The sequence below is a fragment of the Urocitellus parryii genome, chromosome 2 (genome assembly GCF_045843805.1).
Source record: "Urocitellus parryii isolate mUroPar1 chromosome 2, mUroPar1.hap1, whole genome shotgun sequence".
Taxonomy (NCBI): Eukaryota; Metazoa; Chordata; class Mammalia; order Rodentia; family Sciuridae; genus Urocitellus; species Urocitellus parryii.
The window spans coordinates 179098945-179122526 of record NC_135532.1 but is presented as its reverse complement, the minus strand read 5'-3'; the positions used below and the strand labels follow the sequence as shown (position 1 = coordinate 179122526).

At 35.1% G+C, this 23582-nt stretch overlaps 1 protein-coding gene across 1 annotated transcript in view; it reads left to right on the top strand.

Annotated features, from left to right (window-relative positions):
- The first annotated feature begins 1605 nt into the window (after positions 1–1605).
- Ccdc50 (coiled-coil domain containing 50) overlaps positions 1606–23582 on the top strand; it is a 65540-nt gene continuing 43563 nt past the window's right edge. The window contains exon 1 of the mRNA XM_077795370.1: positions 1606–1985. Within this exon, the coding sequence (XP_077651496.1) occupies positions 1937–1985 (49 nt within the window). The 5' untranslated portion in view covers positions 1606–1936. The remainder of the gene's footprint in view (positions 1986–23582) is intronic.

Here is a 23582-nt window from a genome sequence, read left to right as displayed (position 1 = left end):
CTCAGGGCAGAGCTTGGTAGGGAAGTGGAAACAATAGATTTTGGGAGGAAAACAGAAAATACAGCTATTTTAAATATTATCTATAATTACAGGAGGTTAAAAATAGATGACAGGACAATTTTAAAAATCCCCATAAACCTACCTTTCTAATATTATCTCCTTATGTTCACATATTTAACTTACTGAGTATATTTATATTTAACTTGATTAATATTTAACTTACTGAGTATTCTCTCTGCCTAGCACAGGAAGAGCAATTTTTTTTTTTTTCTGTAAAGGGTCTAATAGACTTTGAGCTTAAGAGGCAAAATTAAAAAGATGTCATGTTTATATAATCATTTAAAATATAGTCATTTAACTCATGTAGTCATTCAAATTTGGCCTGTGGATCTTACTTTGCCACTTTTTGGCATAGAAAGTCTTCTCCTAAATTTTTGCTAACCTAAGGTCTGTTTTTCAATGTTAAGTTAAAATAAAACCTCCTTCTCCTGGACTTTAAGCTGTGAGTGACAGAACAGGCCTTTACTCAAGAGAAACTGAGGCTCAATGGAACCAATGTTGAGGGCAGATCCCAGAATCCAGGAGCAACAGAAAGTACAGCTGCTCTTGGGGATATCCTGGTTTGCTTCTGTTTACCATTTGGCTTCATTGTCTATAGTGAAGGCAGACCTCCCCCACAGAAAATACTCCCCTCTCTTTATATAAAAACCCAAGGAAGTATTCTACAACCCTATCTTGGTTACACACACACACACACACACACCCTCTGATGAAAGTGGGTAAGATTGGAGGTGGTGTTCAGGTTCTACCATTGCACAAATTTAGGATAGGAGTGAACTCAAGGATGTGTTAGTGTGTGTGTGTGTGTGTGTGTGTTAGTGTGTGTGTGTGTATGTGTAGACTGGGGGTGGCTCGGGGCAGTTTTCCAAAAGGAAGGAGAACTCTTGTTACCAGGAGATGAAATAAGGTGATAGAAATGTTATAATTATAGTTCAATGTGTGGCATGCTACAACAGCGATAAATATGACATATGTCTTTACCACCCCCAGTCCCTACCAGCAAACTTGGTAGACTTCCATGTGTTTTTGATCAATGAATGACTCAGTTCCCCCAGCTGGTTGTGAACATTCTACTCTCTTCCTTACACTGGCCCAGAATTTTATCAGCTGCTCTTCATTCTGTTTGTTGTATTTGAAGTTTTTATGCCCACATATAAACTCCCTTTTAATCCCGGGTGCAAAAAAGTGCCTGAGACACAGCCAAGCACGCAGTAAACACCCTGTGGAAATCTTAATCTCTGAACCATAGCACAGAATGCTAACTACACAGCTGACAGGATTGATAACTGGGTGATCCTTGTGGCCTTTTGGTTTAGGCCTTCAGAATACCAAGCCCCCACCTTAAAGACACGACCTTCCCGCGGGAGGCGGGGCAGGACTCTGGGACCTGGGCACAGCAGGGCCCCAGCCTCTGGCGCTTAGCTGAGCACAAAGGAGACAATTGAAGGCGGCGGCGGGAGCCGATCTTCTCTCGCCAGCCACTCGCTATTGCGGTTACAGACCTGCAGATCCCCTCCCCCTTCCCCACCCAGGCCCGCCCGCCCGCTCGCCTGCCCGCCTTTCTGTCTCCTCTCTCCCTCCGTACTGGACCTCCCGGGTCCATTTCCGGGCTCCTGGTATTTGGTATCAATCAGGGCCGCGGGGCGCGGAGCAGGTGGCTGCGGCGGGGCAGCTGGGCCGCCAGCCTGGACCGCCGGGCCGTCACCGCAGTCTTTGTCGTCAACCCCTGTCCGCCGGCCCGCTCGGGCTCCCGGCTGGCGCACTGTGCCCGCCAGACTTTGCGCCGCGTTAGGCGCTGCTGGTGAGCTCCGGGCCGGCTCGGTGCCCGCGCGGCTGGGAAGTGAGCGGCCGGGGGCAGCCAGGACCCTGGCCCGACATGGCCGAGGTCAGCATTGACCAGTCCAAGCTGCCAGGAGTCAAGGAAGGTAGGGGCTGGGGCTGGGGCTGGAGGCGCGCGCGGGCCCCTCCCCTCTCGCGGCGGGTCCTCTCAGGCCGGGGGCGTCGGCATTGCGGCCCCCGAGGCCCTCACAGGTCGTCTGCCTTGGCTGGCCTGGCCTGAACATGAAGGAACTTGGATTTAGGCTCTAAAGTGGGATCTTGGGCAAGTCACTCAAGATTCCAAGCCTAGTTTTTCCTTTATAAGGGGATGGGGGAGGATAGCACTACCCTCAGCAAGTGGTTGTGCCAATGTTCTCAAGAATGGCAAAGCCTTAGCGAACCCCGAAAAGCTGGGTATATCTGACTACTTCTTAAAAATCAAAGATTTAAAAATCAAATCCTAGCTGACTTGAAGGCTGGGAATTGGGGAGGGGTTGACATTCAGTTCCCTTGTGGAGCCTTTGTTTTGAAACATGACTCTTTCCCTCTTTCTCTCCATACTTTTCCCAGCCCTAGGTCCTGGCTGCCTGACTTTCCCACCTTTTTCAAGGTTTAAAAGTTTAGGCTGGGCTTTGCCATGAGTGGGCGGACAGGAAGCTATAAGCATTTTTTTTTTTCTTTTTACAAAAAACAGTGAGCAAGGGGAACCAGAGGCCTGGTGACCTTTTTGAATGTCTTCATATGCTGATGTTCAGGAAAATAAGGATTGAGTAGTACTGACTTGGCTTTAGTTACCTACAGTTAGTCCTTCCACTTCTCTTCCCTTGGAGTACATCAGGTACTGTAGGACCTAGCGTTTTTATTGCTATTTTGGGTCTTGGATCATCCTAGTCTTCAGTTAGTTATCTTTGGCGATTCTTTGGTACTAAAGTTCCAGAGTGCTGTTGTGAGGTCAGAAATTCCAAGAGCTTGAAAAGACTGCCTTTGATGTGAATGTTGAGTACTGTGGCCTGAAATGTTTTGAGAATATGGAATTGAAAATAAGAATTTTGCTTTCTTGGAACTGCGTGTTTCGTTGCCAGCTTAGTTTAATTCACATGTTCTTGCTCAGATCAGTTCAGAAATCCCAAGAAAACTAGTGACTGCTTAGCTTCTTTCTTTCCCAGAGTTCCAAACACTAGGAGAGACTAGTGGTTACTTAGTAGTCACTGATTTTATGTATAATTTTTAGTGGGGCTGGGTCTGTCCTATTGTTCCTGAAGGGTGTTCTAACATACCCAGATTCAGGGTCTTATCATTAGTGCCTTTTCACTTTTCTGTTCCTAGCCTGGTTTTGGTGAAGACATTCACATGTAGTTTTCACTTCTCTGTTAAGACTAAGGAGCTTGATTAATAGGAAAGGCATATTAGTACTTTACTCTTGAGAGTCCTAGTCTTAGAGATTATCTGGTTGCCCATTGCTATTGGATATGAGTTTGTGTGTGTGTGTGGGGGGGGAGGTAATTTAAAGAAAAGTGATCCTGAGGTTGTGCTTCTTTAGGGGTGAGTGATGAGTAGATGAGAATTACAGTTCAAACAAAACAAGATAGGTAGAAGGGCATGATTGTACACACCTGTAATTGAGCTACTCGAGAGGAGGCAGAAGTATGGCAAGTTCAAGGCCAGTCTTGGCGATTTAGCAAGGCTCTGTCTCAAAGAAAAAAGGACTGGGGATATAGCTCTAAGGTAAAATGCCCCTGTCTTTAATACCCAGTACCAAAACCAAAACAAAACAATAAAACCACATACAGTCCCAAACAAAAAACCACACACTCCAAAGCCTGACATTTAAAGTATTAAAATATAATGCTGTGATTTTTACTCAGTCCATTATCTATGTCAGTGACCTGGAAAAAATTTAAGACTCATTTTCTGTGTATGCATTTGTATTATTGTTATATCTTCTAATTTCTTACAAAGACATGCATGATTTATGCTGTTGTATTATTTTCCAAGGAGTTTCACAAACACTTTTCATCTAAAAATGCTGAATTTTTCTATTTCCAAACTCTTATTTTAAGACTTTAGAACATTTCTAATTGGCTTTCATTTGGCATAATGTCGAATTTGGTAATTCAGATAAAGTGATAAGGAAATCTGATAAAGTGATAAGGAAACAGTGTGGCTCTTTCTTGTGTATTTGTTAAATTGGGATTTAATGTTTATTAATTTTTTTGAAGGTCAGAAATTGTTGAGAAGATCATTGTTTTTATAAGCATCTGATTTTTCTGGTTTTAAGATCATCAAAAGAAATAATGTGTCATACTAGGAACATCTTAATGGTGTTAAATTTTTTGATCTGGGAAGTATTCAAGTCTAATAAATTGTATCTTTCTCTAATTTACCTTTTAATTATAGCTGTTACTCCCTCACAGTGTCTTTACCATAATTCAAATAGAGCTGGTGCTTGTGACGGAGTAAAATATGCACAAACATTGAGACTGTTGTAATACCAAAACTCCAACCAAGTTTGAGGAAGTTTAGTAGTACTTAATATTTGGCTTATATGCTTATATGTTTAATATTCTGGCTCAGATTTTTGAACCTCATTTAAAAAAATCCATCTCCTTCACTTCTCTATTTTAATTTAAACTTTAAGTTGGTTGATAAACAATTAAATTTGGCATCATGGAGCAGATTCCAATAGAGATTTAGAATACTAATATAATGAATACATGACCCTTCCCACTACCACTTTTTTAGTAGGGCTTGGGGCACCCTGAGACCTTTGTTGTGAACATCTCAGCAGAGGTCATGGGTAGCAGCCACAAGCATCAGGGTAATGGGATATTGAAGAATCTTCTTTGCCAGATTAAAATCCATTGTTTGCCCCCTTAGTTTTTAAAGAGGTCAAAGATATTCATCATTTGGTCAGAACTTTTTAACCCTTTCTCCAACAGTTTCTCACAAACAGCTCTTGCAGTATTTATACCTTGGCATATCTCTTTTAAACTATGACACAAAGAAGTGTTTGAGTTCTTACATAGTAAAAAGAATAGTCAACTAAATGTCAACATGTCTTTTTTTTTTTTTTTTTTCCTGGCTAAAACAGGAACATCTGCATACTTTTTGTAGTGGAAAATACTGCTGCTGATGTTTAGGAATGATGTTGTCTTTCTTCTGAAACATTTCAGGTTCTGGGCAAAAAGATTTGAAATAATTCCCAGCCACTTTTTAATAATTAGATCTACAACTAAAATGCAATATAAATTTTACAAATGTTAGGAAAACTCCTTAGTTTAGAGTTCAGAGCTAAAAGTATATTTTTCCAAATATAATCCTTTTTTTGTCAGTTGACAAACTTAGAATTTTTTTGGTATTTTTAACTTCTTTGCTGAATTTTCCTTCTGAAATAGAATCAAGATGTTCTGCTTTCCTTTTTATTCTTTCTAGAATCTCCTAACTTTACTTAATTTGAATTGCCCACTTACATTGTAATTTTGCCATTTCCTCTGTCTATCCAAGATTTTATATTATCCCTAAATTTTGGTGATAGCAATAGCTTGTCCATCAAAAGCTTTTCTAAATCCTTCGATGTTTTATCACCTTCTTTGAAATTTCTTGAGTGTTAGTTTTTTACTTTTAGCCACTTGGCAATTTCATTCCCAGTGTCAACCTTCTGTTTTCTTTCCCTTCAGCAGTTTCCCAAAGTCCTCCCCCCAGCCCTTGGTATTGTTCTACAAATGGAAAATTTCGCTGTTCCCAAAGTTGGTAAATTCTGTGTGTGTGAAAGATGTTTGATATCTAAAATCAGTGCACCTGGGAGTGAATTATTCCTTGATGTACAGGTAGCCAGCTTTTCTGCAAGCCAATTGTTTTTATTTAGAGAAAGAAAATTGAATGTATTTTTAGAAATGTCTATAAAAGGAAACATACCCACAGTGCCCTCTTTCATTTTAAGTCAAGGACACACAGTGCCATAATGGGGTAAATTAAGTTAATAGCATAAATCCAGAATTTCAAGGGGAAAGATACGAAATTATGTCTGGTTCAATAAATTAACCCAGTAGTTCTAGAGATTGAGAACATTACCAGCAATTTAGGCATCTAATGCATTGGGAATATTTGTGAGATGCCTGGTCTGGCTTGAGGGCAAATTTGGTTTCCTTTTTCTTTGAAATTCCATAGTAGTTTTTGTTGTTTTTAGTGAAACCCTGGCTAGATCTCTTTGATCTGTGTCATACTTACCTTGCTTTACTCTCCTCATCTGGCTTCTTTTTTTTAATTTTTATTTTTTTCCTTTTCTTATTATTATTGGTTGTTCAAAACATTACAAAGCTCTTGACATATCATATTTCATACATTTGTTTCAAGTGGGTTATGAACTCCCATTTTTTACCCCATATACAGATTGCTGGCTTCTTATCTTTCACTTAGCTGGCAAATATTCAGTAAATATTTGAATGCATGGATGAAGAATGAGTGAATAAATGAATATATTGTTAGATGTTCCTGTTGGTTTAAAATTCCTATTTTTTTTAAAGAGAGAGAGAGGAGAGAGAGAGAATTTTTTAATATTTATTTTTTAGTTATCGGCAGACACAACATCTTTGTATGTAGTGCTGAGGATCCAACCCGGGCCGCACGCATGCCAGGCAAGCGCGCTAGTGCTTGAGCCACATCCCCAGCCCTAGAATTCCTATTCTTAATATATTGATTCCATACTCTTTCTTATAAGCTCTTAAGGAATAGAGAGAAAAGCCTTTTAATTATGCATATCACCTATCATTAATGCCAGCATAATTTTATTTTTTAATGAATATTTATTTTTAAAGATATGCATTGTAAATAGAATTAATCCAACACAGATATGTAAACATAGAAAAAAATAAGTAATTCCTTGCTTTTCTGGCCTTGAAATTAATAATTATTATAATGGAATATAATTTTGTTAAAAAAACTTCTGTGTTTTTCTTAAATGCATTTACAAATGTTAGGAAAACTAATAATTTGGGAAACAGAAGGAATCTTAGATATAGATTTAAAAAAAATAATTATCCACTGGGTGGTACATACTATGTGAAAGTAGTGAAATAAATAATAATAATAATAATAATAATAATAATAATAATGATATACCTCATAGTATCATGCTGTGTTTTGGAATACATAGAGTTGTTTTTAGAAAAATTCTCTAAATTCGTATGTGTACCAAAAATGCCTTTTGCCTAAGTGAGGAAAAATCTTCCACTTTATTTCTATAGGTAGTCAGGCAATGGTTTCTTAAATGAATAACTGCATTTTTTCAAATGGTTGTGATGTTATTTGTAAAATTTTTTTTTTCTTTTTTAACTGACAGGTATTAAAAGGACAGTTCTTATACAGGAGAGTGTGTAGAGTGTGTAGAGTTAATATTTTAAAAAGAGATATTAGCATTAAAAATTACTGATCCAGGCCAACATCCTCATTTTTCAGATGAAAATCTGTGAGCCAAAAAGGGGAAGTGAATTGTACTAAATCACTGAGGTTAAGTAGCTAGGGATTGGCACATTGGCTTTAGAATTTAAAAAGTTTAGAACTGTTAATATTTACAGTTTAGTTTCCTGCTTCCCTCCTTGCCTCTTTTCTTCTCTCCTTTCCTTTTTTCCTTTTCTCTTTTAAATAGTTCTGCAGATGCATAAGAATAATTTCTGAAATGCTTTTTTAAATACTGTCATAGGGTTATCATAGCAAAATGAAAATTAATAGTGTCAAGACTGTTTCAAAATTTTCTCCAGTTCTTTTAGGGATAATGTTTCAAGAAGATGATAATGAGTTAACATTTTATTTTTTAATTAGATATTTTTAAAGTAATATTTTAATTTAAATATTTATATAAATATAAAAACTTATTTTTGATTGAGCAAATTATTGGATGAACAATAGGAAGTCACACTCCTGCCTTAAGTGTTTTTCTACTTGAAAAGTCATATAAACAGTACATATCTTCTCTGATATTCCTAAAATTTAATTGATTAAGAAAGTCAACATAAAGCCATAGACCATGGTCTTTCCTCACTTTTTGTCAGGGTTCTAAAAAAGCTTTTTAGATTAATGAATTTTTTCTCAGTGACGGAAAAGTAGCTTAGCCACTGGAAGTGACACTGGATTTACGTTTTTAACTGATGGCCCATTTAAACATGTCTGCTTCAGAAATGTAAAATTAGGATACCCTAGATAAGACCTCCAAAAGATAATTAGTTTTTATATTCAGAAGAACTTTGGGGATTATTTAGATGTTTGAATCTAGAATGTTCCACTTGTTTAATTTAGAAACCAGTGCAAAAGAGTTCTCTGATACTACTTTTAAAAAGATGTGACAAAAACCAAGAGCTCTTTCCTTTTGCCACCGTTTTACTTAAAAGCACACATGTGCTCATACATACACACACAAAATAAGTGTGTATGCCTAGGATATTTGGTAACCATATGCTGTCCTAAGAACAATGAAAATTTTTATAATAAAATCAGTTATACAATTGGTCTTGTTTTATATTAGTGATTCTTTTCCTTTTTTGATTTTTAGTCATACAGTAAAAATTCTTGTTAATATAGAATTCTTGAGTTTTGACAAAATGAATAGTCTTATAACCATGACAGTAATCAAGATGTAGAACAGTTTATAACCTCCATACCTGTTAACCTCTTTTTCTCACCCACCAAATCCCTGTTTTCTGCCTCCCTAGTTTTGCCTTGTCAAAAATGTTATATAAGTAGAATCACATTGTAAGTAGCTTTTTGAGTCTGGCTCCCCCCCCCCCAAATAATGTATTTAAAATAAGATGTATTCAGGCACAGTGGTGCATGCCTGTAATCCCAGTGGCTCTGGAGGCTGAGACTGGAGGATTGGAAGTTCAAAGCCAGCCTCAGCAGAAGTGAGGTGCTAAGCAACTCAGTGAGACCCTGTCTCTAAAAAAAAAAAAAAAAAAAAAAAAACACAAAATAGAGCTGGGATATGGCTCAGTGGTTGAGTGCCCCTGAGTTCAATCCCCAGTCCCCCCACCCTCCTCCCGGCCTCCCGGCCAAAAAAAAATATATGTATATATGTGTGTGTGTGTGTGTGTGTGTGTGTGTGTGTGTATGTATATTTATTAATACTTGTATTACTTTTATTGATTGGCAGTCGTCCTTCCTGTGGCTGTTCCTCAGTGTGTTCATTCACTGCTCCAATTTGGATTGTTTTTAGTTGGTAGTAGAGTTGCTGTGCCTATTTGTGAGTGTGTGTGTGTGTGTGTGTGTGTGTACTTAAGTTTTTGTTTCTCTTGGATAAGCACCTAGGGTTGGATTGCTAGGTCATATGGCAAGTATATGTTCAAATTGCCAAACTCTTTTTCAAAGTGGCTGTATCATTTTGCTTTCCTACCAGTAATGTATGTGAGCAGCAGTTGTTTTATATCCTTGCTGGCACTTGATATTATCAGGGTCATTTTGTTTGTTTAGCTATTTAAATAGGTTTGTAATAACATTTCATTTTACCTTTAATTTGTATTTCCTTAATGACCAATACTGATGAACCATTTTTAATATTTTAATTATTTTTTATTGGCACATTATAATTATAGATAATGTTTCGAGTCATTATGCTGTATTTGTAGGTGCACATAATTTGATCAGTCTCATTCCCTAGTACCCTCCCAGTTCCTTTCCTCCTTCTGATGTGCTTGGTCTACTCTCCTGATCTCCCTTCTCTTGTTAATATCACTTTAATTAGTTCATTATAATTATATACAAGTGGAATTCATTGTGGTATATTTGTATATGGACATTGGATAGTTTGATAGATTTTGTTGAACCATCTTTTCTTGTGCTTATAGTGTCTTGTAAATTTTGCCCTTGTTTATAATTTTATAGTTTATAATTATTAATTGTATGTAATATATATTTATACATATAATATGTTAATTATATATAATTATTGTACAATTTTATAATTTTACAATTTTTTTTGGCAGTACATGGGATTGAATCCATTGGTGTTTTACCACCGAGCTACATCCCCAGTGCTTTTTATTTTTATTTTTAGACAGGATCTTACTAAGTTGCCCAACTTGGCCTTGAAGTGCAATCCTCCTACCTCAGCCTTCTAAATTGCTGGGATTACAGGCATACACCACTGTGCCTGGTGTAATTAGACTCTTTTCTTATTATTGAATTTGGAGAGTTCTCTATATATTCTGGATATAATTCTTGTCAAATATGTACGTAGTTTACAAATGTCAGTGGGCTTTAAATATTGGTTAACCATCAGAATAATGTGGGAAGCTTTATTAAAAACCCATTCCTAATATTTATTTTAGCTGGATCTTTTGGAGATGGTTCCAATAAACTATAATTTTTATGTATAGACACAATGGGCATTTAGAAAATACTGTGGCTGCCCCAATACCAGGATCCTTCCCTATTCTAATTTCTTAAGTTTTTGCAGTGAATGTTCATTTATTTGACAGTATTAAAGACTGAGCAGTAATTCACCCCAGTACCTGAAATTGGTTACAGGGACCTGGAAACTACAGCTCTTGCACAATTGGGTTTACCTGCTGCTTGCTTCTATATAGCAAGTGAGTTGAAAAAGGTTTTTGTATTTTTTAATTTTTAAAAAAGAATGTTTCGTGACTGTGAAAGTTGTATGAATTTCAAATTTCAGTGTCTGAAAGTAAAGTTTTGTTGGAACATAGCAATGCTCATTTATTTGCATCTTGTCTATGGTTGCTTTTGTGCTATAGAGGCAAAGATGAGTAGTTGTGACAGCGACCACATGACTTGCAAAAGTTTTCACTGTCTGGTACTTTACAGGAAAAAAAAAAGTATCCTTTGAAACTACTTTCAATGAAACTTTTGAAAAACTTTCTTAACATTTTTTGAGATTTTTGTTATGAACACTAATTATCATAACTTTGCTTTACTATTTGCTTTACTCTTGGGAATAATTGTTGATTGAACTCTTACGACAACATATTTAATTTTTGTAGTGACTTTTAAAAATATACTTATATCTTTTTATCTTTGCTTTAAGAACAAAAAATTATAAATTTCTAAAACTTTCAAGATTGAGTCAAAATAGAAATCTTGTGTAAAATAAAAGTCTGCTTTAGGCCAGCAATGAGTTATACAGGTCTGTAGCTGGTAGTGTGGGGGAGTCTTTTATGAGTGCATGAGTATCCAACAGATCTAATTTTAAAACTTTTTTTTTTTTTTCTCATTGGTGGTATTGGCTGGGGAGCAAACCCAGAACCTTAAATGCTAGGCAAGTTGTTAGATAAGTGCTTTACCATAGAGCTGTATCCCTAATGCCAACACATTCAACTTTGAAAAAAAAATTGGTTTTGTTATTTAGCTTATTACTTAATAATTGGCTCTGTTCAAACTTGTTATGGATATTTATATAAATGAAGTATTGATTCTTCTTAGAAACTTCCATCAGAGGTATACATAGACCGATTTACCACCAAACTTCGAAAACTTTGTGTCTCATGAATATTTCCATTTCTGATACAACTCCTCAGTGATCAAATGCCAGGGGAGTCTCCTTTGGACATTATTGGCTCTTCCTTTTCTAATGAGTCATAAAGGCTGAGTCAATTTTCATTAATTTTACTCTAGGACTTTGAAGTGCATAAAATAAAAGTTTGGGTAGACATTCCCTCCCTATCAACCATTGTTTGTCTATTAACAGTAGAGAATCCCATGATTTACTTTAAATATTACATTTACTGATTTTTGAGTAGTGGGAAACTTGAAGTAGAAAAAGAGGGAGGGATGCAATTAAGGTCCTTTTTTCCATATGTGTATTTTATTTGCCTTAACATCAGGGACATTAGCTCTTCCAGAAAGGGCTGTTTAGTCACAGTTTCAGCCATTTACAAATCACTTTCTGTCTTTGTCCACAAAATGTTCCCTTTTAGTCAGTGATTGCTGAATTCTAAATTATTATGTCTGCTTCTATTGTTTTCCCAGGCTTCCATTGTCAGACCTCATTACTTTAATTTGGCCTTTAGTGTATTCACAAATCATTTTTCTTTTTTGTTGTTTTTATTGGTTCCCCCTTAAAGCCCCATAGAGTTGATCTTTGAAAAATTATTAACTGAAGCGGACATTGCTGAAACACCATAAGAAGTAGGATATGATGATTAGATGAGGTCCTTCTTAAAAAACCCTTTCTTGCTATGCAAATATAAAGTTTTCATTGGCTTTAAAATCTGAAGGGTATCTGTCTCTTGTAGACTATCTTGAAGTTATTAATTTGTTTTCTATTTTATAACTGATTATGAAATGAATGGTAAAATATGCTACATAGAAAATAGTAGAAATCATTGGGGTTTTATTTTCTGTGTTTGCTTAATTATAGAGTTTACCAAAATTGTTTTTATTTAGTTAGCTTTCTTTCTGTTCTTAATTTATGGGTTTCCCTATGAATTTCCAAAAATGTGGGGAACAGATGTTGAATTGATTCATGCAATTGAAGAGAGGTAATAAATACATTTTTTATTTTTTTTGGCAGTATGTAATATAGCTACCATTTTCATTTACATTTTAAATAGAACTGTAGGAGGCTACTCCTTTTACTCTTTACACATTTTTGCCATGCTTCTTTTCAGTAATTGATCTCCTCCTAGAATGATTTTGCAATATTTGCTTTACCTTATTAATATATTAAGTATTTTATTCAATTTGACTTCTAACTTGTAGGATAAATTTAAGTTCAATTAACTCATGTGATTCTGCAATCTGTATTTGGGGTAAAAATGGGAGTTCTTAACCCACTTGATTCTAATGTATGAAATATGATATGTCAAGAGCTTTGTAATGTTGTGAACAACCAATAAAAAAAAATTTAAAAAAAAGTTCAATTAACTCACTTTGTAAAGTACTTTGAGTCTAGATTTTTAAGACTGTTTTCATATCTCCCTTTTACCACTTTTTAAGCTATACCATCTCAGAGAAAACAGTATCTTTCTAGTTCCAGTTTCTTAATCAGTTTACTATGCCAAATACATTGACCTGCTCTGTTAGTTAATTGAAGAAATGGATATGGAAACTTTTTTGGTGTTCCTACTCAGGTCTCCCTGTAAACCTTCCCACTTTTCTCCCTTCCATATGATGGGTCCTGTGAGCTGGAACCCTAACCTACAACCTGCAGTTTTCTTCTTCACAATTCAAATGTAGCCTATTTCTATCCAAACTCCTAGGCCTACTTCAAATACTGATTTTCCATATGTCTATCCTGCTTCTTTTCTGGGTTATCTCATGAACTCACCTTGAAGTATATACTGCTTTAAGCAGCTTGGTTCTGTGTATTGGTCTGCTAGTTCTCTGAGGACAAGGCTAGTAGCTGAGCTGACTGATCTCAATATTTTTTAGGGTTCCTTACACCTAGAAGATACTCCAGAAAACTCATCAAAATATGAGACAATTTGTGTTCAGTGAGTAGACTGACCTGATGCAGCTATGCTAATCATGGCAGAGTAAGAGCTATGATTATTTGCATGAATTCAGTATAGTAAGAGTAGGGTGCTCTGGATAAGTCATATTTTTTTGTTGTTGTTGTATGAGTTTTCTCATCTCTTAAATTTTTCCAGGATTTTGATTGGTGTTGTGGTTAACTCAAGGCCTGAATCCATAGTTCTATTTAAGGATTGATTTTAGTTATATAAGATCCTGGTAATGTGTGCTTATTATCCAATAAAGTGCTATACTATTTTGTTGCTGTTAATTGGAAGATCCAGTGAGCTTCTTAGTTGGTGATGGGTTCAGTTCAGAAATTTTATTTTCTCCTTTAGATTTATTTTTAGATAAAGGGGACAATATTCTTATAAACTTTTACCTAAACAAGCCAAACATAACATGTATTTTTAAAATTCTTGACTGTAAAGGGAAATAATAGTGAAAAGTTTGAAAGTTTTGGGTTGGAAACTAAATGAGGTACAGATTGCAAATTTGGAATGATTTATGATGAAAAGAGGGAGGAAGCATGAGTAAAAGAAGCTCTGAGATTTTTGCTTTGGGTATGAGTATTTAATTTGTACTTACTTTAGAATGATCTCTTTCAGCTTTATATGGTATATGAAAAGTTAACACTGCTTTAAGAACATGCAAAACTATAAAAAACAAATTTCTACATCTAGGGAAATATTATAGAAGTTTTCTGAATCATCTAAAAGATTTTGACCCATTAAAAAGCAAGTGAGGCAAGTAGATTCTCTGTAGCAGAGAGGCATTTGGATAGCTTTTGTTCATAGATGCAGGTTGCCTCTAATTCTTTGACTTGCTCTGCAAGATATAACAGGATAACCAAGTATACTGTAGAGTGTACTAAGCATTATACAGAGAAATCCAGGGCATTTATTCTACATTATAAATTAACTTAAAGAGTTGGTGATCCTCAAGGAGGAAGGTGTTAACTTTCCCAAGCTTAGACCCAGGAAAACCTTTTTATAAATAGCACAGTCCTCATTTGTACATATTGGGCAGTTAGTGACTGATAACATAGTCTCCTTTCACCCTGACAAAGAAGGTTTTGTGAGAACTGTTAACTGAAATAGCAAAAACTTCCCTTTTTAAAAGGCACCAGGTTGACTAAAAGGTTTTTTTTTCTTTTTTAAGATTGCTGATGGTTAAAGCTACTAGATAGATGAATAAAAGCTGATTTTCTCATTTTGTTTGCTAGAAATAGTGAAATCAACATCAGCAACAAAGAAATCTTTTGTCCAGTAGGTGGGCACATCAGCCATCCTTTATAGATAGGCTTTGTATAGATTGCAATTAATCAGATTTTTAGTTGATGTTGTGGTATCCAAGAGACAGATGTATATCACTTAATACTGAAACTTATAACCCTATATCCAAATTTAGTGAGTTTATTAGGATAATTTAGATTGTCTCCTCATAGGTCAGAACATGAAGCTCTGATTTGCAAAGTGACTCATAAAATATCACTTGGTGAGCTGCTGACAGACCCAGGACTAAAATTATAATAGGTATCTAGAATTAAGAAGAGGGTTCTTGTATTTCAGTTTGTTTGTATCTTATGTTACAGTGAAGCCATTATATTTCGTCAAGTTTGGCAATACATACCCACATTTCTTAATTAAAAATACCAAAATGTTGAGTAGATTTGCTCAAAAGCTTTTATTGGAGTAACTCAGAGTATAAAAATTAGGAAAATCCATCTAGTTTTACCTATGCCAGAATTTTTAAATTTACATGTTAATGTGTTCCCTATATTTTGACTGGGCACACTTCTCAACATGCAGTTCTATTCTTAGAACATTCTTGATTTGATACTTTGATGATTCTTCTATTTTAGTAAATAATAATTACATGATTTTCATATGGAATTCTAATTTGCTTTCTTATTCTGAGCATTCAACTTAAAAATATTTGGGGTGGTGGAGCTTATTAAACATTCTAGACATTCTGATTTCCTCTTACCTCAGTCCCACAAAGTACATATGGAAATGTGTTCTCTGGACATATGAAGTTAGACTATGCTTTATAAAACTCATCCTTGCCAAAAAACATTTCTACAAATTATTAATAGCAGGTAGTGATTGCATATTTCAGTATAGATTTTGTTCTAGATCTATGTTAATCATTGACTTAATGAGATCTGAGTAGAAGAAACACTTAAGAGAAAATAATTAACTATAAGAATTTATTAACTTTGATGATGCCAACAACAATAATGGACTTCATTTATTTCAAAATCTTATAGAGTGACAGATGCTTTCTTTTTTCCTTTTTTTTTTTTGGTGGGGCGGTACCAGGTATTGAACTCAGGGGCACCAGACCACTGAGCCACATCCTCAGCCCTATCTTTTGTATTTTTATTTAGTTACAGGGTCTCACTGAGTTGCTTGGAACCTTGTTTTTGCTGAGGATGGCTTTGAACTTGCCATCCTCCTGTCTCAACCTCCCCAGCCACTGGGATTAAGGCATATGCCACTGTGTCCAGCCATATGCTTTCTTTGACCCTTCATAACCTTGTCTTTACAACATTTATCCTTAATTTTAATGTATTTTTAGCTGATACCTAACAACATAAAAACACAAATGTATATATTTATATGATATCATGATGTTTTGATACATGTATACATGTATGACATTTAAAGCAGGCTAAACATTACCTCTTCAAGTATTTGTCATTTCTTCAAAGTCAAAAGGCCCTGAATCCTTTCTGGACTTTTGAAATATACAGTACATTATCATTATCTATAATTGCCCTATTATACAATAGCCCACCAGAAGTTCTTACTCCTTCCTATCTTGCTATAACTTTGTACCCCTTGATCAACTTTTCCCCATCCCATCCTCCCCCTATTTATCCTTATTTTACAGATGAGAAACCTGAGGCTCAAAGAGATTAAATAACTTCCTCAAGGTCTTTTAACTTACAAGTTCACAATATTGGAATCCTGGTCTGTACAGCTGTAATACTGATGTTTCTTTTTCTCTGAAATACTTCTTAAACAAAATTTAAACAAAATTTGTAGAGATCCATGTTGCCGCTCTTTTGTACTGATTATTTTGAATCTCAGCAACCTTAATGGAGTCTATCACTATAATTTTTGCTTCTCTGCTCTCTTAGTATTAGCTAAGTTGAAAGACTTTATTGAGATTAGAGAACTATTGGAACTTCACACATAATTTAAGTACCAGTGAGGAAATTTGCATTTCCTCCTAAAAAAGAAAAAAAATGAAATAAATCCCCTTTGATGAATCTTTATAGCGAGCCAAAGAATCCTTTCTTAAGATCTATGTGTAACTCCTGGTTATCTGTGTTAATGGGTTTACTTTGAAACTTGAACTAGCAGCTTCTGTGGGGGTTCCCTTCTTATTCTTTATAGACTATATTTCTAGAGGAGGAAATCTAATTTCAATATGAGCCTGTTTATACAATATTTAGGAAGTCTCTGATCTTTTGTGTACTTACCACCTTAGATTAGTATTAAAACTGAATTTATTTTAGGAAAAATCCTGGAATATCAAGATACCTTTTAGACAAACATATTTCTACTCAGTGAACATGACCCTTTACTGAGTACATGGTGACATGCCAGAGTGGAATTTCAGAAATCTCAAGGTTTAATAATTTGTTTTCATAATTTTTGATTTATGCAATTCAGGGTAACTGGAAATGTGTATTGAGCTCTGACTAATGATTACCTGAATGGAATTATGAGTGTTGCAGTTTGCTTTATGGGAGTAAGATTCTAAGAATATTTCACTTTGCCTACTTATCTCATGGCCTTTATTGATAAAGTTTGAGAATTTTGAGTGTTACTTTTGATTAAAACTGAATGAATTTACTAATCCTAATAGGTAAGAAAAAGCTAGCCAAAGTATCTTCTTGCGGAAGAGAAGTTGAAAGTAGAAATATCTGACTCAAGGATAAATAGAATTTACTATAGCTAGTACTTAAGGAAACTCTTGTCATAGGAAGCCAAAAAACCAACATGATTTTTCTTTCTCCGGTGTAAACTTGTACTTTAGTTGGGTTGGATATGATCTTTTGGGTTTTAATGGGCATCACTGAGTTTATTCTACAGAGGTTTAGGGAGATGGGTGGCTTTTCTTTCTAGGCTAAGGCAAACAAAAAATTGGCTGCCAAACCACTTGAGGACTTGTTTAAGTGCCAGGAAAAGTGCCATCTAAAAAGTGAAACAACAGAAGGTTGGAATTTCTTTACAGATGCATAGAATCAAGATAGAATAAAAAATATTTATTATCTCTATATTCTTAAAAATTGCCTTGAAACAATTCTACTTGCTACTGCTTATATAGATGCAGTTTACTGTTTTGAGGGGACCTGGTAACCAGTGGTCTTTGTTTACTACATAAAATATGTGACTGTCTTCATTAGAATAATTTGTGGGTATCTTTAAAAAAATGAAATATCCTTTAGTGCTCAAATATTTATGATGGTTTTTATTTCTCCAGTGTTATAGGTAAATAAATCTAGTGGTAAGAGTTTATTAAGTGAGTGTTGGATGGTTACACTGTCCAGCTTCCTGAGCAATATGTCTTTCCTGAATAGCTTGTAGAACCCATATTCTGTGCCTTTTATTACAGAATACACTATATAACAGTTTAATCTTTTTCTAAGTATAGCTTTGATTGTTACTACAGAATACACTATATGACAGTTTAATCTTTTTCTAAGTATAGCTTTGATAATTATCACTTTAATTACGAAAAATGTATAAATGTTTAAAAATTAAATCATTTTAAAATGGAAGTGCAGGTCTCCTTTTTACTCATTTTTATATTATGCTTAATTATTTTAGTTGTTGAGTTTCAATATTTCTGAATTGTTCTAAAGTAGATCACCCAAGGAAAATATAATTGTTACTTAAAGAAGGCAGAGAAGATAATAAATTTAGGAGAATGCTTCTTTAATTGTGATCAATTTAATTTTTAAGGCCAATTGAAATTTACAAATATACATATTTGCTAATCTGACTTCAAGATCCTTCAGTAAGTATTTGATTAGTGTTACAGATTTGGTGGGTATGTCAGTAGCAGTTGTATTTCAAGAACTGAACTCCTTGAACCATGTTGAATAACTGGGTCCCTTTCCTTTCCAAGTAGAGATTTGATCACTTTGTTTATGAGGTCATATCTGCACAGTGGTTATCTGATAAATGTAGAATGATTCCTGACCTTTTCATCCTGGTGAGAATAGCAAATCTACCAAGATTTTAGGGCTGTTTTTTTTTTTTTTTTTTTTTTTAAAGCATGGCGAAATTTCAATATACAAGCACTTTAAAGGTAAATTGGTAGTTAACATGAACAATAATATACTCAAGACTCTCGGTTGTCCATAATGATAAAGGGAATTAAAACTTTTGGTTAAAACATGTATGTATGTTAAAACGTGTGTGTACACACACACACACACACACACACACACACACACACACACCAGTGTTATGCTTTTAAATGCTTTGGAGTCTCACAGGTTTACTGAATGGTCCATATCTAAATTGGCACTATCCTATCTGTCACACTCGATTATTATCTTGCCGCAGTCTTGGCTGGGCACAAGATCACGAGCCACTCACCGCTTTGTAGATTCAAACAGCAATTCTTTATTCCCGAACTCACACCGGCATCCACACACGTTCAGGGGAAATCTCAAATCTGCCCGCACAATTCACGTCCCAAATACTTTCTCAATTCCATGAGAACTCAGGCAGCAGGAACGCCCTATTCCCAGCAGCAATAAACTTAAACCTGGAACTTCCCTAAACCGGAATGCCTTAAACTTGTCTTAAACCTGGAACGCCCTAAACCCAAGGAGGGGGATACTTCCTCAAACCTGCAGGATACACCTTAAACCTGGATCCACCCTCGTCCTTGAGCAGGGTCACCTTTCTCAAACACACATGCAAGGTCACAGCGGATTTCCAAGGCAAGTCCATTTAACATGGGGTACGCTGGCAAGGAAATTTCAGTGCGTCATTCCTACTTGGCAATGGCCCTCAGCATTATCTAGCATGGTGGTTCCAATAGAACTTATATGATGATGGAGATATTTTGTATTTTATACTATCCAAGATAGTATGGTTAATAAAACTGAGTAGAACTGATTTTTTTAAAAAATAAAAGGTATTGAACCCAAAGGCACTTAACAACTGAGCCACATCCACAGACCGTTTTAATTTTTATTTTGAGATAGGGTCTCACGAGGTTGCTTACAGCCTTGCTGAGTTGCTGAGGCTAGTTTTGAATTTGTGATCCTCCTGCCTCAGCCTCAAGAGCAGAGCTGCTGGTATCATAGGTGTGCACCACCATGCTCAGCCTGAACTGAATTTTAAAAATTTAATTTTAATTAACTTAAATTGAAATGCTACATGTGACAGTGTGCTGTTAAAACAAAATATTGTGACACTAAGAGTACAATGATGCATTGATAGAACATAAAGATTTAGTTTAAGGAAATCTTTTCTAATATCTGTTCCATAAAACATTAGGCCAAGTGGAATGAATGTCACCTAAAGTTTTAAAGAGAGCCTTAGTGACCACTCAGTAAGAATGAAAAGAGCCTAATACTCAATTTGATGAACTCTCAGGCTAAATGATTTCCTGATTGAGCTCATTTTGAGATTACAGGTTGTTTCTTGAGAAGAAAGGAAGTTCATCTTGAGTGTTTTGTGTTAATATCTGCATTTGCATTTTCTTAGAATAGATTAGGACCTAGCCATAACTTTTTCTAGTAGATTTTGTTTTGTTACCATTGCCAAAAAGGTTTGGCTTTACAACACTAATCCATGAAGTTCATGCTTGCAACACAATAAGCTTGTGAAGTTGTTTGTATTTTTTTAAAAATCACTTCTTAGGACCTTAGGACCATAGGTAAATTGAGTCAGATAGTTCCTTATGGAAACTTTTTTTTCCAGCAGTGCTACCAGTATGAGTAAAATTGCTCTGTTTTCATCCTGCTACCCACCTCCTTTTTTTTTTTTCACTGCTTTTCTCATTCCCCATTTACCCTGTCAGATGGAAATTACTGATTCAGCTATTTTCTCCTTCCCAATAAGTTACCCAGTTAGTCTGTGGCTTTGATAATGATGTAGATGGTCTGTGATATTAAAGTAGTACATCTGATTTGATGACTTATATTCTCTCAGCATTTTCCAAACCCACTTGCCTGCAATCTGGTGTGTCTGTGGTTAGCTATAATGTATCTACTTGCCAAACAAATGGTTTAGGTTACTGAGGTTTTCACTTAACTTTGAATTTAGGAGATTGGGGGGGGGGGAAACACCAAAAAAACAACTTAGAAACCTACTTTGATAAATTGCATCAGATGAAATGTTGGGATGAATTAATTGTTTTGCTTTTATAATGAATCGTTACTGTGTTTAGCCTTGCGTGTTCATTGAAAATTTGTGTACCTAGTCACACATTTAAAACTCAAGTTTATTTCCTTTTTCATTTTATTATTGTTTCCTAAGTTCCAATATGACCTCTGAATTTACTATCATATTGGATGGATACTAATAAACATTTTTCATCAAATAATTAACATTAGTTTTCCTTTCTGATGATTAGAACTGAATAACTTTTCCCTTCTTGCTTGGGTAGGTAGAATGATCATAGGGAAATTTAGGGCGTTATGTAGGCTTTGTTTTTATTTGCATAATTTTTCCATTAATAATTTGCATTCTCAAGCCCAAAGGGAGGAGTATACATGAATCAATAAAACATTTCTACTGCCACTGACTTTTTTGCCTTCTAAATATTTCTTATTTCACTGTTTAGATGCTTAAATTAGGATAAAGATATACCTCTTTTTATTATAAAATATTTTGAAAAGGATTATAAGATTCCTCATCATGGAAAATAAATTGGAAAACAGGGAAATGTTTAAATAGGAAAATAAGCTACATTATAATCCCATAGTATACATTTAATATTAGGGTTTTTATATTTACCTTTTTTGAAATTTCTCAAAGTTGAAAAGTCAGATATTTCAACTATAGTCAAAGTATACTATAGCTCAAGGTGGCCCTGGGCTCTGCTTATAACATAGAATGTATTTTTAAGCTATTTTACCCGTGCTTTAGACAATAATGATGTGCTTTATGGATGGTCATCTACAGGGTGTATAAAACAACAGGCTTCAGAGTGCTAGTGGTTTGTACAGAGCAGCCACATGCCCTCTAGGGAATGTGTGTGTCCCAGTGCTAAAATCAGGACCAGTGGCTAACCACTATGGGTTGGCATTATAGGTTTTGTTCTAAAGACCATTTTACCTAATTACCGAAAAGGTCTGCATTGAAAGGAAGTGGGTTTTTGTTGCTAGATATTTAAGAGGAATTGAGATGATTGATTGGACAAGGTAAGGCTGTATTTGACAGCAAATAAAACCCTTTCTGATAATAGACGATGTTAGCATCTTTTACAATTTTAAGGAAATGATGAATTTGTCTTTTATGAACAGTGACTGAAATTCAGAAATATTTGAGGAAATTTGGAAACCCAGTCTATCATTTAATATATTATTCTTGAAGATATTTCTTTAGGGTTAAAGATTTTTAATATTCTGACAGGTTGGTGCTCTAACCAAGATGGTGACTTTAGCTGATTAGATATTTGGAAGAACTTTGCAGAGGAACCTGAATTATTCTATTCTGGTATTTGCAGATCTTTTAATGAAAAAGTGTTTTCCCAGAAAAAATTTAAAAGGGACCTCTAATTGAATGAAAACAGAAGGGAGACTAGTAGAGTTGAGGAAGGGGATCAAGGAGAAGGGAACAAGAGAGAGATAGGGAATGTACTAGGGAATTAAATTGATCAAAATATTTGCATATATGTATATTTCACTATGAATCCCACCCTTGTGCATAATCATAATGCACCAATAAGAAAACAGATACCTTTCTATCTGTCTGTAATGTTTATTGCAGAATAATAAACCCTGAAAATGTCTCTTCATTATGAGGATTTCTCAAGATCCTTCCTTCTTTCTTTCCTTCCTTCTTTTAAACTTGTTTTTAGTATTTACCTTCTATTTAATTTGTTAACATTTTCTAATTTTCAGCACTGTTTACAGCGTGTATGAAACCTTAGAGGACTTCTTAGGACCTGAGGCAGTTTTCTCAAACCAGTGACTCATGAAACTGACCTCAAACCCTTCAGATTCTTGCCAGCATCTCAGCACATATTGCATTCTTTTTTTAAAATTTCACATAAATCCTAAGCATATTTGTTGCTTATGTATACAGATATATACACATTTTTCAGAATACCATTCTCTAATCTGGGCAATACCATTTTTTTTTTTTTGCTTGGATATACTATTCCAAATCCCAGAGCCATTATTTCTTCATGAATTGAGTGGTATGTTTAATTGTCGTCTAAGGGAATAATAGGTTCTTCAGAACAAGTGGTTTTCAGTACCACCTGCCTGGGTATACCATGTTTCTAGATATTCTAAAATTCAACCAGGTGATGTATTCTTCTGTTATAACACATCTGAAATTTAGGGTGATAGAATTCATTGTTTGAAGTATTGTTGGACACGTAGCTCCTTAGAATTGTTTTGAGTAAGGTGGAGAATGAATCCGTTTGTGAATAAATCAGTTGCATTGGTTTTGGTTGTATGTAGCAAGTTTGGGTTAATATAAAAGTGAATTGAGATACTGAAGGATGATTATGAATTATCTAGGTAGCAGAGGGGGTGGATGGGTGCCTTAGTCATACTGGATAAGGGATAACTTTGCTAACACCTGTGTAATGGTGTCTAACATTTTTGTTGATTTGTAAGGCCCTGCCATTGTCCATGTTCTACACCCACAACAACCAAACAACTGAAAATAGAACCCCAAACCAGTAACCATAAATATCCCCAAACAGTTGAAATATCAATTAATGTTACTAGATCCTTTAATCGCATATACAATGTGTAGCATGAAAGTCTGTTTTTTTTTTTTTTTTTTTTGTCTTTTACAAAGGAATTGTGGAAATCTCTGGGTACTTTGTGGGTAATTTAATAGGGGTATAATTACACTAAGGATCATAAATACAGAAAGGTGTATCTGATTTAATTATAAATGGATCTCTGCTTGAAAAGATCATCTGTCTCTCGGACAGATGGAGTAACCATGGCATATTGGAAATAATAGGGGATTTGAACACTTGATCAGAAAAATAGCACTGCTATTGCCTACTTTGACTAG